Source organism: Emydura macquarii, unplaced genomic scaffold (genome assembly GCF_026122565.2).
Source record: "Emydura macquarii macquarii isolate MOO-44397 ecotype Brisbane River unplaced genomic scaffold, CSIRO-AGI_Emac_v2 contig_2924, whole genome shotgun sequence".
Classification (NCBI taxonomy): domain Eukaryota; kingdom Metazoa; phylum Chordata; order Testudines; family Chelidae; genus Emydura; species Emydura macquarii.
In genome coordinates this window covers 1321545-1338743 of record NW_027133061.1, presented here as the reverse complement: position 1 = coordinate 1338743, position 17199 = coordinate 1321545, and the positions used below count along the sequence as shown (strand labels likewise).

General features: G+C 53.9%; 2 protein-coding genes across 2 annotated transcripts; one reads left to right on the top strand and one right to left on the bottom strand.

The window, feature by feature from the left end:
• The first annotated feature begins 269 nt into the window (after positions 1-269).
• LOC137167510 (G patch domain-containing protein 4) lies at positions 270-7310 on the top strand. Its single transcript, XM_067569725.1, has 7 exons — positions 270-568; positions 1293-1366; positions 2110-2202; positions 3487-3594; positions 4421-4521; positions 5842-5892; positions 6642-7310. Exons 1-7 carry the CDS (start codon positions 367-369, stop codon positions 7099-7101), a joined length of 1089 nt encoding a protein of 362 aa, XP_067425826.1. The 5' UTR covers positions 270-366; the 3' UTR covers positions 7102-7310.
• A 669-nt stretch (positions 7311-7979) lies between these two features.
• Positions 7980-14433, bottom strand: NAXE (NAD(P)HX epimerase). The gene is made up of 6 exons (XM_067569724.1): positions 14112-14433; positions 12070-12178; positions 11454-11564; positions 10772-10885; positions 9384-9531; positions 7980-8367 (listed from the first exon to the last, which is right to left on the bottom strand). Exons 1-6 carry the CDS (start codon positions 14312-14314, stop codon positions 8165-8167), a joined length of 888 nt encoding a protein of 295 aa, XP_067425825.1. The 5' UTR covers positions 14315-14433; the 3' UTR covers positions 7980-8164.
• Positions 14434-17199: the final 2766 nt, after the last annotated feature.

Here is a 17199-nt window from a genome sequence, read left to right as displayed (position 1 = left end):
AAAAAATATATTTCTGGGAAGTTTTCCACAGTGACCAGGTGCAATGGGAGCAGAGCAGCTGGGGCAATGGGAGCCAGGATGCAGGGGCCCCAGGGGGACAGCCAGGGGTGGGGGGGTGGAAGTGGAACGTGCTTCCAGACCGCGGGGCGAGGAGAGCCCGGAGGACTCAAACTCTATGGTGTGGGCGCTCAGGTGACGCGCTCCTCTCGATGGTTCGCCGGAAACACAGAGCGCCGCGGCGGTGAAAGGTTCTACTTCCGGGAAGATGGCGGCCCCCATGCAGCGTGGGGGTGGGTCACGCGGTTATTGCGGGGAAGGGAAAATCCTGCCGTCAGCGTGAGTGGCAATGGGTGCTGCTCTGTGCAAATGGCCGTTCCAGTACGTGTGACCCATGCACCCCCTTCCTGTGATAGATTGATGCACGGGGTGGCCCGGAAGCTGCGGGGATCAGTTAGCATCACACTTGGGGAAGAGTCACCTGGGTCCATCATGAGCAGCTCTCCTGAGAGCAAGAGCAGAGGGATGAAGTTTGCAGAGCAGCAGTTGCAGAGGCACGGCTGGAAACAAGGTATGGGCTAGACGTAGCCGAAAACCAAGTGCACAACATAATGGCTAGTCTGAAGGAGGTGGATTGGGAGCTCCTGTGTTCCCTGTCTCCCAAAGGACCGGGGGACACTCAGTACAGTTGAAACGTGGCACATTCAAAACTGATGCATGCAAATAATTTGTTGATACAATTTGCCGTTGGACTGTGGAACTCCAAGCCACAAGATGTCAGTGGGGCCTAGATTCAGCGAGGGACTGGGTGTGTATATGGATTATAAGAATGGCCAAAGTTCTAAGAAGTTAACGATAAATAATTTTCTGAAGGGATATTAAACCTCATGCTTCAGAGTTTGACAGTCTCTAATTTATGAGGGTCAGGAGGAAACCTTGCCCAGCAACTAGTTATCACAGCAGTGTAGGGTTTCTTGCACTTTCCTTTGAAGCAGCTGGTGCTGGCCACTCTTGGACACAGAATACTGAGTTAGAAGGATCTCAGTGCTGATCCAGTATGGTGATTCTTGTGCTCACAACATTGTGTCTCAAATGCACTGGGTTTTCCATTTCCGTGCAAGGTGCCTGTTAGATCTTTGTCCCCTTCTAGTGCCTGAACCATGTAAGAGGTTTTTGGTTCTGCAGGGGCTTTTGTTTTTAGATCAAGAGGTCCTTGGTTTGATCCCTGCCTACGATCCCTCCTGGAGCCATTATGTGAGGGAAGTTCTGCATTTATCTTGCTGTGCTCTCTTTAGGCAAAGGGCTGGGGAAGCGAGAGAATGGCATCTCTGAAGCCATCAAGGTGAAAGTGAAATGCGACACAGCTGGGGTAAGGAAGACCTCATCTATGCAAGCAAAACTTACCAGTACACCTAGCTGTGTAATGCTGCAGTCCCTTGGGTTTATGCAGAAGCCGAGTGCTCAGGGCGGGAGGGGGGCTGGATGACTCAGGGAATTGCAAAGAGGCTTGCATCCCCAAGTTGCTGGTTTAGATCCAGACCAGTTGCCACCCGGCTGCTCCTTGGGCCTGCATGAATGAGCTTGAAGGGTCGCAGCCCAATTCCTAGTGGGGCAGGTCAGTTGAAATCACGGGTTTGTCTTATTTTTCTCCCTTTTCAGACTTCTTTTGATGGTGTGTGTGGGAGGGAGGAGATTAAGGGTGATGACAGCCCTCTCTGGGCCCCCTTTATTCCTCTTTCAAAGGCTCTCCTTGGAGAGCCTGAGGTGGCTCCATCAGTGCTGTTCTTGCATTGGCTGGAGAGAATCAGCTGCTCCTTTCCTGATACCTGCCTTCCCAGAGGTGATTCCACCGCCTCCACCGCTCTCCCAGCTCCCGCTAGGCCAACAGATGAGGTTGGCTTTAAAGTGCCTTCCCCCTGGGCTGAGCTTTCTCATCCCACTGCCAACCCAGGGTCCCCCCTTTCACACACACATGTCCCAAGCGCTTTGCTTTGTAAATAAAGGAGGACCTAGAGCCTGGCTGAGTTGGGAAGCCGTGAGCTGCCCTGTTGGGTCAGCAGATCATGATGAGGAGCAAGGCAGGGTTTTTTAATCCTCTCCTTTCCAACCCAGGTGGGTCACGACCCAGCAGAGCAGTTCACTTTCCACTGGTGGGATCACCTCTTCAACAAATCGGCTGCAAACATCTCAGTGGAGACTGGGCAGGTAAAAGGGGAGATTGGGAGCGGGGAGGGCAGGAGGAATCAGAGAGGTCTGGATGCTTTGATCTAAATGCTAAGAGCTAGACGGGATTGACAATGAGTGGCCAACACCAGGCCACAAACGTGGTCATGAGAGACCCTCCCAGAACAAAGCTGGACCCTGCTCACTTTTCCATAAGCATTTTGGGCATTTTCCCCTGCCGAAGCTATGATAAATGGAGCGCCTGTAACTGGCTGGTAAGTGTGAGTCTCCCTCTGTGCCCAATCCACTGACGCATCGTGTCTGTAACAATCACCAGTTACTCTTTAGCTCAATCTGTACTGACTTATGATTTTAGCTGGGAGGTCCTTAGTTCCATCCTGGTACCGACTGTCACGTAAGTTCTTAAGGACCGTGCTCCCACCATGCCTCATGGACCTGATCTGACGAGATGCTGGACTTTTCAAAGGGGGATCAGTATCGTTATACCCTTTTTAAGGATGGGGAAACTGAGGCACAGAGCAGCGCTATGACTTGCGCAGGGTCACAGTGCCAGAGCTGAGAGTAGAACCAAGGAATCCGGAGGCTCCCCCTGTGCCTTAACCAGAAGACCATCCTCAGACCAGTGATCAGGAAAAAATTATTATAGTTGATTATTTGTTTCCTTTCTGCTCACTGGTGCAAAAGTCTCTTGGGGAAAGGTGCTGGGTTGGATGGGCAGGACACCGGCTTTCTCTCTTGGCCGCAGCCACTGAGTTGCTGTGCCGGCTCGAGCATGGCACTCTCTTTCTGGGAAACTGAGGCACGCAATCTGTAGAACAGAGCTGATGAGCCACGTTGGTAAAGTGGTTTGAGATTGAACGCTCTCCTTTGCCATGATGCTTCTAGAAAAACTCGACAACTTTTAGGCAGCCGGTGTGCAGAAACCATTGTCCATCACACTGAACAGTATTGTCACATCGTCTCCTTGCTCCTCTTCATCTCCAGTATCATACTTAGATTGGAAGCTCTTGGGGGCAAGGACTGTCTCTTCTGTGTTTGTACAGCACCTAGCGCCATGGAGCCCTGGGGCAGAGCTCCTAGGCGCCACTGCAATACAGATATGAATATAAACACCTGTCAGAAATGGTCTAGTTACGTAGTCCTGCCTTGAGTGCAAGGGACTGGACTAGATGATCTCTCGAGGTCCCTTCCCACCCTATGATTCTATGATTAATAGTATGTAAGTGTGACATAGGGAGCATGATGATTAAACTAATTAGCGGCCTGTTGCGCCGCTCGGCTGATCTGTTTAAATCTCTCTCCCAGGATGGCGTTCAAATGAAAAAGCTCTCTGAGCAGGACGGGAAGATCAGCAACAAGAAGCCACGCAAAGCACCTAGCGCCAGGAGTATGTTGTACGGCCGCTTCGTGAAGGTAACAGGACTCCTGGGTCAGCATTCGTGATTCCCTTTTGCACATGTGCTGTTGGCTATAACATCTTGTATTTCTATGGGCTGCGTTTCATAGATTCCAAGGCCAGAAGGAACGACTGTGATCATCTAGTCTGACCTCCTGGGCAGCCCAGCCCAGAGAACTGCCCCCAAATCATTCCTAGAGCAGATCTTTTGGAAAAACATCCTGTCTTGATTTGAAAATCACCAAGGATGGAGAATCCACCAAACCCCTAGGTCAATTGTTCCGGTGGTTAATTACTCTGACTGTTCAAAATTTACACCTTATTTCCAGTCTGAACTTGTCCCGCTTCAAGTTCCAGCCATTGGCTCATGTTAGACCTTTCTCTGCTAGATTGAAGAGCCACTTATTGACTGTTCCCCATGTAGATACTTACAGACTGGGATCAAGTCACCCCTTAACTTTCTCTTTGTTAAGCTAAATAGACTGAGCTGCTTGAGCCTCTCATTATATGGCAAGTTTTCGAATCCTTTAATCATTCTTGTGACTCTTCTCTGAACTCTCGCCAATTAATCACCGTCCTTCTTGAATTGTGGACAAACATGGGAATGGGGAAACTGAGGCACAGAAAGGGACCATCACTTGTCCAAGGCTACCGAGAGAGGCAGAGCTGGGGATAGAACCCAGAAGTCCTGACTTTCAGGCCACTCTGCAACGCTCCCTCTAATTCAGCCCCTGCTCCCGTCCTCCCCACTAGCTTTCCCTACACCTGCAGCACAGGCTGTGGGATGGGGGGCGGGTGTCTCCAGCGCTCGGTGACTTCTGACTGTGCTGGTCTCCATCCCAGGCGGCTACGCTGACGGCAGGAGGGGAGGAGCCAACGAACCAGGTTTCCATGTCTGAGAGCAGTGAGGACGAAGAGAAATTGGACCTGTCTACTGCTAGGAAGTAAGTGCCCAGCCAGGCATGGGGCAGCGAGCAGCCCTTCTGAGCCACTGGGCTGGGCCACGTGTTAAAGGCACCTTCCCCGGGACACAGCTCTGCTCAGAAGGCCAGATCCTGTGTGAACAGACTCAAAGAGGCTGGGGGAGGGGCAGTCTTACTCCATGACCTGATTCTGCAGCAGCCCCTGTGGCTAGCTGATCTTCATTTTCTCAGAGCCGCTGTTTCCCTCCATGGTCCGTCCCCTGCAGTACAGGAGGAGTCCTGGTGCAGCATGCAAGGGGGGCAGGCTCCCTGCTGCGTCTCCCACCCAACCCCCCCGACTTGCCAGAGGACTCAGGGTTTGGTCAGGGGCTGAACCATTTCTCCAGGAGAGCGGTGGACTCGCTTTCTCGGTGGCGCCCTAGGAGCAAGACATCCAGCTCTCCCCTCCTCGCCGGGACTTGCAAGCACTGTGCGGCGTAAATGGGCAGCTGTCCCTTTCTGCCCAGGGCGGTAGGGCTGGGGCAGGACCCAAAGCCTGACCCCATGGGCCCACTGCACTGAGCAACACTGGGGAGCGCACCTTGTTTACTCCCCCCACCTGCCAGCTCTGGGTGGGGCTGCAACGTGGCGAGCTTCCTCACTTGCCAGCCAGCCGGTGACTGTGCGGGGGGGGCCATCTCTCATTCATTCAGTCCTGAGGCGGCCACGGAGAGGATCAAGGGGGGGCCGATTGCAGCGAGGGCTCTTGGGACACGGCTAACTGCTCTGCTGGAGCCCGGAGGGAGACCTCGCCATGTGTCCTGCTGACTGTGGCCAATTGGCTGCTGCTGCCACCATGGGCGAAGTGTTAAATGGGGGGTCCTAGAGGCATTAAGGCCCCCTATCCAGGTTCCCCGCCCCCAGATCCCTGGGGTAAAGGGCAGACTCGCCCTCAACTCACTGGCCCCCCTTTGAATGTCTAACGCGGTAACTTTTGAAAGCCGCCTCCCATCAATTCCCGATTCTCCGGGAATGGCCTAGGCAGCCGTGGGCAAACCTCCACTGATGCTGGGCACAACTGGAAACGCCTGATTTTCACTGCTGGAATCTCTCCGCCGCGGCTACCTGACACACATCGCAGGCGACGGTGCCAGGCTGCTTTCACCCATTGGCTATACCGCGCGGCCTACAGCGGCACTGCGCTTAGGGCTGCCAGCCCTCCAGGAATTAAAGATTACGTCTTGTGATGAAACTGCCAGGAACACGTCCAACCAAAACCGGCACCGCTAACTGCAGTGCATGACCCGCTAGGAGTTAGCACCACATGGGTCCCTGCAGCAAATTCGTGTCTCTCTCCCCCAGGCTGACGGATGAGGAGCTGGTCAGAGCCTGCGGGGGCCGAACTGCACACAAGTGAGTGAGCGGGTGGAACAACGTGGCTAGTGCTGGTTGTGAACGTGCTGGTCCCTCCCTCCCTCCCCTTATTGCACCAGGATCCCTTACAGTCCCGGTGCCTTCCACTGCTATGCAGCGGGGGAACCTGCCTTTCCTGCAGCTCGGGGGGAATTTTAAGGCTCCTGGACTGTAGTGTCCCGGGTTGGGGGCTATCCAGAGCTGGCTGAGCTGGGCTGTTTGATTCCACCTCTCAGGGACCCATCCCCGCCTGTGAGAGCCTCTGACCCTCTGCTCTGCCCCCTGCGGGCACATTGCCCCAGCTCATGGCTAAGGAGCAGACCCTGCGCGCGGGACCTGTTCTAGTCCCTCTGACACGCGCCCTCTGCACCCATCACTGAGCAGAGTCAGTGTGTCCCAGAGTTCCTGCTTTCTCCACCGAGCACGGCCGGGCTTCTCCGCCACCCCCCAAGTGGGAGGTGGCATAGCGCTGACTCCCCCACTCCCTCTGTGCTAGCCTGACTCAGGGTGTTAGCTGGAATCCAATTCAGAGCCAAGGAAAGGGGGTGGCTCATGCATCCCTTAGTGGCTGCCACAAAGGGACCCAGCCTGGTATCCAGCTGAGAGTCTGCTGGATGCAACTATATTGGAAGGCAGGAGGCGGTATTACGGGGATGGCTTATGAGAGGGCAGTCGCAGGTCTCCCTGGCCTAGGCATGATCTCTTCTTAGGCTATTGCTGATCCTCCCTGTCTGATCCATTCTTCCCAGGGGAGCCCGTCACGGTCTGACCATGAGCGCCAAGCTGGCCCGGCTCGAAGAGCAAGAGCGAACCTTCCTGGCTAAGTACGGCCAGGAGGAGCGGAGAGGCAGCGCCCCAGAGCGTCAGCCGGAGGCAGTGGCGGGTGCCTCAGCCCTGGAAAGCAGCGACCCGGCTGAGAGGTGGCAGAAAGCCAAGAAGAAAAAACGGAAGAGATCCAAAGAGAGGGGGGGCTGTGCCGAGGCTCACGGGAGCCCAGAACCAGAAGGGGAGGAGGAGAGGAGGACCAGGAAGAGGAGGAAGGAGAAAAAGAAACGGAAGGAGGAGTTGGCAGAGGGTTTGGAGGGTGAGATGCTGGACTCAAGGGAGCAGCTGAAGCCAGCAGCAGGGCAGACTGAGGGCAGGACGGACTGGGCCAGCCCCAAGGAAAGGGCCAAAAAGAAGAAATCGAGGAAAGGGCAGGTGCAGTGAATGAGGGCGAGACACAGCAGAGGGTTGGAGTGGGCGCCACCCTCAGCCTTGAGCCTGGGCTTGTCCACACAACAGATTACTGCGTGACAAGCCAAGGTAGGACTTTCGGTGCACTGCAGCAGCTGCATACCTTGGCTTGCCACCCAGAAATGTGCTGTGTAGACAAACCCTTTCACCCCAGAGGAGGCCGGGGCGAAGAGCAGACTAAACATACCACTCCCTGCACTGAGCACAACCGCTGAGCGTGGCTCAGCTTTGCACGGGAATCAGCTGATCACAACGTTAGTGAATAGCCCAATTCTCCAGCTTTTGCATCCTTAGAAAACCCATTTCTGCTTGTTGCTTCCCAGCAGGGGCGCTGATGGGAGTTTTCATCCAGTGTGTGTTTGCAGGATGGGTCAGGTGCACCGGAATGGAGGGGAAGAGAGGGAGGGAAAGGCCAATTCAGAGAGATTTAAAGCATCAATAAAACTTGTATTGGAAAGAAAAACCAAGGTGGATTTTATAGACATACAGCTGTAAAGCCAGTAAAACGATGGCCCTTCCGTGTGTAATGTTAAACAGAGTTAGTGTCAGAGCTTTGCTTCCAGACCCCCGTGTAACTCCCAACAAAAATAATCTCTCCCCCTCCACTGGCGTTTTTAATTCATCTTAAACCCGTGGTTCTGATCCAAAGCCCGTTGAAGTCCATGGAAAGACGGCAAAGGGCTTTGGGTCAGGCCAATCACAGTCCCCAGCGCCCATGTGCCTACCGCAGCTGACTGCGTCCTCCTAGGCTAGTGCTAGATCCCTGGAGCGATGCCTGGGATTTCCTAGCGCCAGCTGGAAAGAGGCCACAGGAGGTGCTGAGCACCCTCCACCCGTGAGATCAGCGCAAGTCAAAGGCGCTTTGGAGCCCAGGCTTTCCTTGTGCAATAAACATAGGTTCCAGCCTCGCTCCTCCTATACTAACTAGCAACCCCCTCAATCCGGTCAAACCCCGGGCAGGATGTCTATTACAATCATCTCTGCTCCACAGACAAATCACCCTTCTCATTCCAATTGCCAGGCTGCCGCCTCCTCGCTAGGCTAACTGCAGGACGCAGTCCGTCTCGGGGTACAGTGGAAGATTAAGCGAGTATTTTTTCTGGAGCGCCGCTGGCACAAACCTGCCCCCCAGGAAGTGGTAGCGGCCGGCAAAATGCAGCGCCGCCTTCTTGGGAGCAGTGAGAGAAATGAGTATGTCGGGCTGGATGCTGTCAGGGCTGCCTTTCTCCACGTCCCAGCCTGAAATAAACCAAGGGGAAGGCAATTAGAACCCAGCGAATTCCGGTGCCAGGCAGACTCCCTCCCTGCAACAGACCTGTCTGAAGAGCTTCCCTGGCATGAAACCACCGAGCATTAATAGCTCCCCCCTGCCGCTGAATACACGAGGCTCAATTCTCCCCTCTCAGCAATCTACAATGATGTAACAACTCCCAGGATGTCTAGTCTGTGTTATGGCAGCACCTAGAAACCCCAGCTGAGAGCAGGGCCCCACTGTGCTAGGTGCTGCACAGACCATGAGAGACAGTCCCCAAAATCATCTGCTTTGAATAGATGAGTGTGGGGAGGAAAAAAGGTATTTACACCCATTTTATAGCTGGTGAATTGAGGCACAGAGAGATCTGCCCAAGGTCACATGGAACTGGGAGTTGAACCCATTTCTCCTGAGCCGTAGGTCAGCACAGTAACCTCACTATGACTGACAAAGCAAATAGCAGATGACGCCGCATAAAGCCAGCTTGTGAATTCACTCACAGGAGGATTTTTTTTTTTTAAAAAGGGCCGGCTTTTTGCATGAGTGTTAGCATCTGTCACTAGGAAGCTAAAACAATGAGGATGCTCTCATGCTTCAGGGCACAACCAGCAAGGGTCAGGAAGGAATTCTCACTTTCCCTGCCCTCAGCACTGCACATTGACTAAATGTGTTACTGGCATAGACAGTGACCTTCCTCTGAAGCCTGGGGCATTGGCCATAGCTGGGGGCTGGGCAGTGGCCCGGTGAGTCTAAATCAATACTGCAAATCTTCACAGCAGAAGCCTGGGGTAAACCAGCAGGTCTGACACTGTACCGACCAGCAGCATTGCTGCAAAGCTCAGCACATCGCCGAGTCCTTAGAGGCCCACTAGGAACTTCCTAACCCTGCTGATGCAGCAAACGTGATCAAGAGAGGAAAGTTAACGGGCCTACGAGCAGGGGTGAGCCTGCTCTGGAGTTGTGACCCCCAGGCATGGACAGAGCTGGGTGGGCCGGAACGCACCGGATGGGATGTCGATGCTGGCGATGGGTATGGTGACTTCCTCCAAGGTCCTCAGGATGCTGTTGAAAGGCTCTCGCACGGCTCCCTTGAAGCTGAACCCGAAAATAGCATCCACCACCAGGCCATACAGCTCATCAATCAGCATGGCCTGCAGGCAAACGGGTCAGGAAGTTACAACAGCAGAAGCGTCCCCACCCCCACAAGCAACACGCATGCTACAGGGCACAGCTAGGTCTAAAAGAACATCCTCAAGTGCCAGCATCGCCAGTGGGGCCAGATCCTGATCTCAGACTGGTGTAAAGCCAAAGTAACTCCATGGATTTACATGGAAGGGTGGCCCAGCTCAGGCCAGGTAAATCTGGAGTGATAAAGCTAAATACAAAAAGCCTCCTAATCTCTCCCATGTGTAAATCAGGAGTCACTCCACTGAAGTTAGACTGATGTATGGGAAAGGACAATCAAGCCCAGTATCTTTGTAGGAGGAGAACACGTCTACATCAGTCTAAGCCCACTGGCTTCAGTGGAGTGACTCCTGATTTACACCAGTGTAACATCAGACTACGGCCCTGTCATTTACAAATGCCCCCTCTGTTCTCCAGATAATTTGGTAGCCCCATCAGGCAAATCTGTCATCTACTACAGGGGACGCCCAGATATTATGGCGATAAGCACCACAGAGATGCCGGTGAACAACAAATCCACCTTGCTCATTTCCACTTTTAACTGGATTTATTTACACTGCAGCGACGCCCGGGAGCCCCCGTCATGGACCAGCTCCCCAGGTGCTGTACAAACACAGGGCAAAAAGACGGTCCCTCCTGTAACCTTTCCACGGGGATACCTAGCTCCTCCTCCACTAATGAACCTTTCTTGAGATCTCAAAGCACTTGCTGAATATTAATGGTTAAAAGTCGCTACAGGAATATATCAATTTTTAGGCCAATGAATGTAGTTTTAGTAATAGTATGATACTAAAGGTGTACACAGACTGACACGGCTACCCCTCTGATACTAAAGGTGTACACAGACTGACACGGCTACCCTTCTGATACTAAAGGTGTACACAGGCTGACACGGCTACCCCTCTGATATCTATCTAATGGTATGATACCATCAGGAGATATCAGACGAGGTCACTGCAACAGTCCCTTCTGGCTTTAGAATCTAATCTATGAATCCCCCTGGGACTGCCACGGTTTTACAGGCAGGGGGAAACGGACTCTTGGTCTGTCTCTGGCGTGCACAGCCACCATCTCTGCAGAGGCCCACCTTCCCTGTTTTGTGCAGGGCGAGGCATGTAACTGAAGACATGAACTGGACACAGCCAGCACGAAAGTAACGCCGCTCAGGCAGTGCTGGATGTGCTAGCTACCGGCAACGCGCCCTACCTCCGACGGGAACTCCGAGAGAAAGGGAATGTCCATCTTCTGGCACTGAGTTGTCAACCCTTCAAACAGAGTCTTGCTGGGCCGCTTGGGGTAATACACAGCCGGCTCGTAGCCCTGCAGGGGTAGAACAATTCCAAGTGACGCTCCAGTACAGTCACCGGGGTTTGTGGATGGGCTGAGTCCCAGCGCAGACCCACAGCGAGCGTCTAAACACTCACCCGCCTGGGGCTAGGTTTTATTCGGTCAAACACCACACACCTCAGCCTAAGCATCTCCTGTGTCCCAGCTCCCCAGTTCCTTCTCCCATCCAGAGCTGCTCTCTCGTGCCCAGGGCGGAGTCAAACAGCTGCGTTTGCCAGAGCGAGTTGGCAGAACTTCACCCGGGCTTGCTCACGGAAAAGCCCCGCTTCCGTATTTGAGGCAGGGAGGCTGGTCTGTCCTAAAGGAACAGGCCCCTGATGGAACGGCTCAGCTGAAGGGCTAAGATCCGAAAGGACCGGGGAGGTTTCCAGGCATGGCCTGGCTCAGTCCAGGATGGGGCCTATGGGCAGCAGGCGGTATGCATGCAGGATGCTTGCTCGGATGCTGCTCTTGCTGTATCTGCTGTGGGCAGAGAGGACCTGGGTCTCCAGGGCTGGCACGTTTTGCTAACGCTACGTATCCTTTAGTAAGAAAGACTCACAAACATCTTCAGATGCCTGGCACAGACCAGGCCGTCCCCTCCGTTATTCCCTGGGCCACAGACGATCAGCACGGCGGGCTGGCTTTTGGTGAAGGAGCTGGGTGGGTAGGCCTGGGGGCGGGGAGAAAGAACAGGCTTCGGTTAAACAGCCTGACGCAGAACTAGTAGAAACGCAGGGTGGGGTAGCAGGGAGCGGAGCCCTGTAACCGACTGCAGAGAGACGTGCCGGGAACACCACCTCCAAGATAGCCGCGCTGCTTGCAACCAACCTGGATAACAATGCACGGTCATGCTGCCTCCTGCTCTCTGCTGGCCTCCGCTCAGGGTGGCTACGTTACCGTGGTGGGTGTGTGCGCGCGCGCGTGAAAGAGAGGGAGGATCCTTCTGTGTATGGTCTTGTGCTCTGGGATGGGGGCTCTTTGGAGATGGCAGATCCAGCCTGCGAAGCCCTGGAAGCTGCTTCTGAGGGCAAACTGATGTGAGAACCCCATTTACAACCCTGGATCTGTCACCCTCAGGACCCCTCCATGGAAGGTCGTGGCTGGATCAGGGCAGAGGGGGGCTCCCCGAGAGCCGGGGCAACTCCCGTTTGCAGAGGCACTAGGACACTGCTCACCTTGGCAATGGCCGTTGCACAGCTCAGCCCCGCCAGTTCCATGAGTTGGTCGACGCTGAACTTATACTCGGTGAAGAGCTCTTGATCGATGGCTTGTGCTTCCTCCTGGCTGCGAGGAGAAGCAGACGACATGAGCCACCGGGTGTTTGTTATCGAAGGACTTGTCTGCACCGGAGTTAACGCGGGTGCTGCCTCTCAAGCCAGCGCAACCACCCTGTAGTGTGGAGACAGGGCTAGCGCCTCCAGCACCGTCCCGTAATTCCCCCGCGCACCCTGCGAGGACCGGACAGGGTCTCCTCCCACGATTCACTGGCCAAGAATTCAGCAGCAGCTCAGCTTCCTGCAGCGCGAAGGAGCCCGGGATGTGTCCCCAGAAGACATGCGAGTGCATGCAGCACCCGCGTGGACACAGCCACCCGAGGGTTATTTTGCAGCACGGCTGCGCTTGTGTGAGCTCGGCTGACTCGAGAGGCGTCATTCAAGCTTAAAGCACTCGAGCTAACTCTGTAGCGAAGCCCAAGTCACGCACACAACAGCTCCAGCCTCCCATTCACCACAAGCCTTACAACCATCATCCACCCTCCCTTGCTCATTTGCAATCTCTCCTGTTTTAACATCCCGGCTCTCTTCCTCGGGATCTCTGCCCTCCAACATCTTGCCCCCGCTCCTGGAGTGTGCACAGAGTTTCCGGACCGGCTCTTGCTGATAGCAGAGACCCATATTAATAACAGAGCTGGTTGAAAACTTTCCAACAGAACGTTCTTCTGTTGGGAAAAAGGCTGATTCGACAAAATGGGAACGTTCTGGGGGAATGTTTTGAAGCTGATATTTTGGTTGGGAAGTTATCAAAGCATTGCATTGTTACTCCTCCACTTCCACTTCCACGTGAAAACGTACACTTTCATCACATGGGCTGACTGTAACAGTGCGAAAGCTCCGTGTTTCAAGAAGGGCCCCATGAAATATTTCGGAGTATTTCATTGAGCAAAAAAGGCCCCGATTTCTATTTTTTTGCCCCGATGTAGGTTAAAAACGAAGTATTGGAATTTCCCATGGGATGGGGAATACCATTTATTGACCACCTCTAATGAATAATCTCCCAGTAAACACACACATCGGTTTGCTTCACGTGACGTAGGATTTGCCAGACCACCTCAGAGCACGAATTCACCTACGCTAGCGGAACCGCGCACCTGTGTCATAATCACTGAGCCAGCCATTACAGCCACCTGTCTCTTGCCTTATCAGCCCTGACCACTGGACCATCTATTCCGCTCGCCCTTAATTCCATGCTGGAAATCGGCCCATCAAGCCCAACATCCTGTCCCTGGACATGGTCAAGCATCAGAAGAAGGTGGAATGCCCGTGCTAAACGCCGGGCGTGCGGGCTGGATCCTGTCCCGACCCTGCCGAGATCCAAGTGCTGCCCCGGTTATCCGGATGCTCGGCTTTTACATTCCATCTCACCACCTCAGCCAGCGGCTCCAGGGAGCCCCTGTGCCAAGGGGCTCGACAGCTGTTCTAGGCCTTCTCTTTGCCCCCAGTGCTGAAGCCTGGCCAGCCATCTGCAGGGGGCTTCAGGGCTGGGAGTTTGTTTTGCCAGACTGCACAAGCAAAGGCCATTTTAAAAGGCAGCTGTGGCCGGGACGCTCACTCAAGGGATGGGCAGGGAGAAAGAATCAGGCAGCAAAAGGTGCAAAAAGAGGATTTCCCCCAGCCTCTGATTCTCCATATTTTAAATTAATTGTAAGGCTTTTCCTCTCTGCCTAGCAACCACCTGTAGGCCTCCTACCCCCCACCAAACCCCTATACACAGGCTATTTCCCACCCCCCAGAGGTTCCCAAGGGCCCTGCAACACCCCCCCCCCCCCCATGCCTCCCTTCCTCCACAGGCTCCTTTTCCCCCCTCTGCCGCCCCCTTCCTTAGCCCCTCTCCTCTTCCCCTGCAGCTCCCCTTTTCCCCTCCCCCCAGCACTCCCCTCTTCTCCCTCTGCACCCCCCCCCTTGTCCCCCAATCTCTCATCCCCCCCCCCCGGGGCTACCTGAGATACTTCACCCCGCCGCGCCCTGCGCTCTCCATGGCGCTGCTGCTGCTGCACCCCCCGCCTGCGCCCCTGCCCCAGGCCCCCGCCGCCGGCCACCGCGGGACCGAGACCGGGCAGCGCCCCCCGCCCGCCGCCGCCGCCAGCCGGGAGCCCGAGGAGACCAGCAGGCCGAGCCCCAGCAGCGCCCGCAGCCCGGACATCCAGCGAGGCCGCGCGGCGCAGCGCAGCGCCCGAGCCCGACTCCGCCCCGGAGCGCAGCGAGCAGGCGCCGCGCACAGGCGCCCGGGCGTGGAGGGTGGATCCCGGAGTCCGGAGCCTGGCTCGGGTCTCGGCCGCCTTCCTCTTCCTGCGGCTCTGCCTCCGCCCCCCGCGCCGGGGCCAGCCCCTCTGCGCCACCCCGGCCGCGCAAACACCCTGGGTGGGACCATGCAGCCCCCTGGGGCTCTGCAAAGCCCGCTGAAGAGACGGGCCCCACCAGCGCCTGCTACCAGCGCTGGGGAGAGCAGCCCCTCTGAATTTACCAGCCCCTCTGAATTTACCAGCCCGTCAGCCTCTGAATTCACCAGCCCCTCTGAATATACCAGCCCGTCAGCCTCTGAATATACCAGCCCCTCTGAATTTACCAGCCCGTCAGCCTCTGAATTTACCAGCCCCTCTGAATTTACCAGCCCGTCAGCCTCTGAATTTACCAGCCCCTCTGAATATACCAGCCCCTCAGCCTCTGAATTTACCAGCCCCTCTGCCTCTGACTATACCAGCTCCTCTGAATACACCAGCCCCTCTGAATATACCAGCTCCTCTGCCTCTGAATACACCAGCCCCTCTGAATATACCAGCTTCTCAACCTCTGAATATACCAGCCCCTCTGAATATACCTCAACCTCAGAATATGGATATACTTCTGAATACACCGGTTCCTTTGCCTCCGGGTATGCAAGCCTCCCTGCTGCTGGAAGTACAAACACACCCAAATATGCGAGCCCTGCTCTCTCTGGATATGCAAACTCCTCTGGATATGCAACCTCTTCAGGATGTGTGAGCCCTGCCCCCACTGGATACAAAAACCACTCCACAACTAGCTATGCAAACTTCTCTGGCTATGCAAGCTCCTCTGCCTCTGGATATACTAAGCCTCTGGATATGCGAAAACCATCTGAAAATGGGAACCTGTCCACCCTAGACAATGAAAGCCCTACGAAATACACAGGCCTGGTGAGGCTCAGCACATGTAAAACCTTCAGAAGGTGCAAGGGGGATTGTATGTGCTGGGGGGATAAGAAAAAGCAATAAAGACCCAGTGGAATATACCCATGACTCTTTAAAGGCCTGGTACCCTACGGCTTGGCTTCTCATGGTTGTTTAAATTCGGTTTTGACTCAGACCATGCATGACCTTTTGAGCAAATGGAAAAAATATTTCTAGAGCGCCTGATTGAAATGGCAAAGGGGACATTGTTAGGGTTAAAAAAATGATGCAGTAAATAAAAGCCACCAGTATCCTACACCTGGGTGTCAGTGATACCTGAGATGATTGAAACAGAGTTTAAAAACCATCTAATTCCCTTTTCACCAGGGAGGTAAAGGTTTGCGTTACTTGCTTGCATTCACTCATCAGGCCGAATGGAAATATACCTGTTGCTGCCGGAAGGGCTCTGTTTCCAGGCAGAGTCCCATGGGGGTGAGGTTGTGTGTGGATGGATTGAACTAGTATCATTGTATTAAAAACAACGAGAATTCTGTGGCACTTTAAAGACTAACAAATTTAATATTTGCAGGCATAAGCTTTCGAGAGACTTCAGCTGTATTAAAGTAGCACATGAATGATAGAGGCGTTGACCAAGATCAGGGCTGCGTTGTGTTGTTTGCTGTCTAGACGCATAGTGAGAGACGCTGTGGCTGACTCTTCCTGTTTTACAGAAGGGAGCTGAAGCGCAGAGAGATTAAGTGATTTTTCCCATGGTCAGCCAGGGAGACTGTGGTAGAGCCAGGCCTGGAAGCCACATCTGTCCCAGGTCAGAATCTTAATCACAAATCTAGGATTGGTCTTTAGGTAACCAGCCATGCAACTTGTTTTGTGCAGGACACCTTTGCCATGTCAATCTTCTCCTGGGACCCCCATATCAGGGGCTTAGTCAGTTTCACTTAGCCAGTGTCTTGCGAGTTTCACCTCCAAGCCACCTGCTGTAGAAAAAGGCTGCTATGTTTGGGTTGCAGGGGACTGTTCTCACCTAAACACAATTGAAGTTATATCAATAAACATCAGTTCCATGTTAATTTAGGTTTTGTAAAGCTTTTGTTTTTAAACGACCCTTTCAATGTTGTATTTATGTTAGTGGACAGTGACAGGAAGGGCCTGATGTACCAAAGCCGATGGAAAGCCTCCCATTGATGTCCATGGACTTTTGGTTCAGGCCTTCAATGCCTTATGGAAACACACCTTGTGATGACCCAAGAACTAATAACTTGAATCTAAACCTTCTGGAACCTTTGAGGGTGAGAGGGTTCAAAGAGCTGAACCCCGCTCCCAATTCTGTGATTTCTAAACCACACGGCGCAAAACGCCTTCGTTCTACGAATGGGAGCCTTCAATCATGGCCTTAGGAAGGAACTCAAATGAGAATGTCCCTCTCCGAAGCCGTGATGCTACAAGCAGGTGTCTGACTTTATTCTTGCGAGTAGTCCCATTAAAGTCCATGGGATCATTCGTTCAAAGTCACACCCATGTTTGTAGGACTGGGGCCTTGTATTTAAGGTTCTTAGACAAGTCAATGAGCAGGATGCACCATCACCCTGCAACACGGTACAATCGCTCGCCCCAATGCAAAGTGGATGCAAAACACTTTCAAATCAGCTGAGCGTCGATTTTGCTCTGGTATTTTCTCTGTGAGCAAAACTTGTCCTGTGCACAGGGCCATCCCCCAAAGGGGGTTAAGTAGGATGTCAGTGGTGTATTTCACCAGGGACTTGGTAGTGAATAGGACTTGGTAGTGCATAGATTCCACGCAGGGGGTGTGTGTTTCACCAGGATTTAGTGGTGCATAGATCCCATGCACAGGAAGTGCCTTTTACCTCTGGTGAGAGCTTGC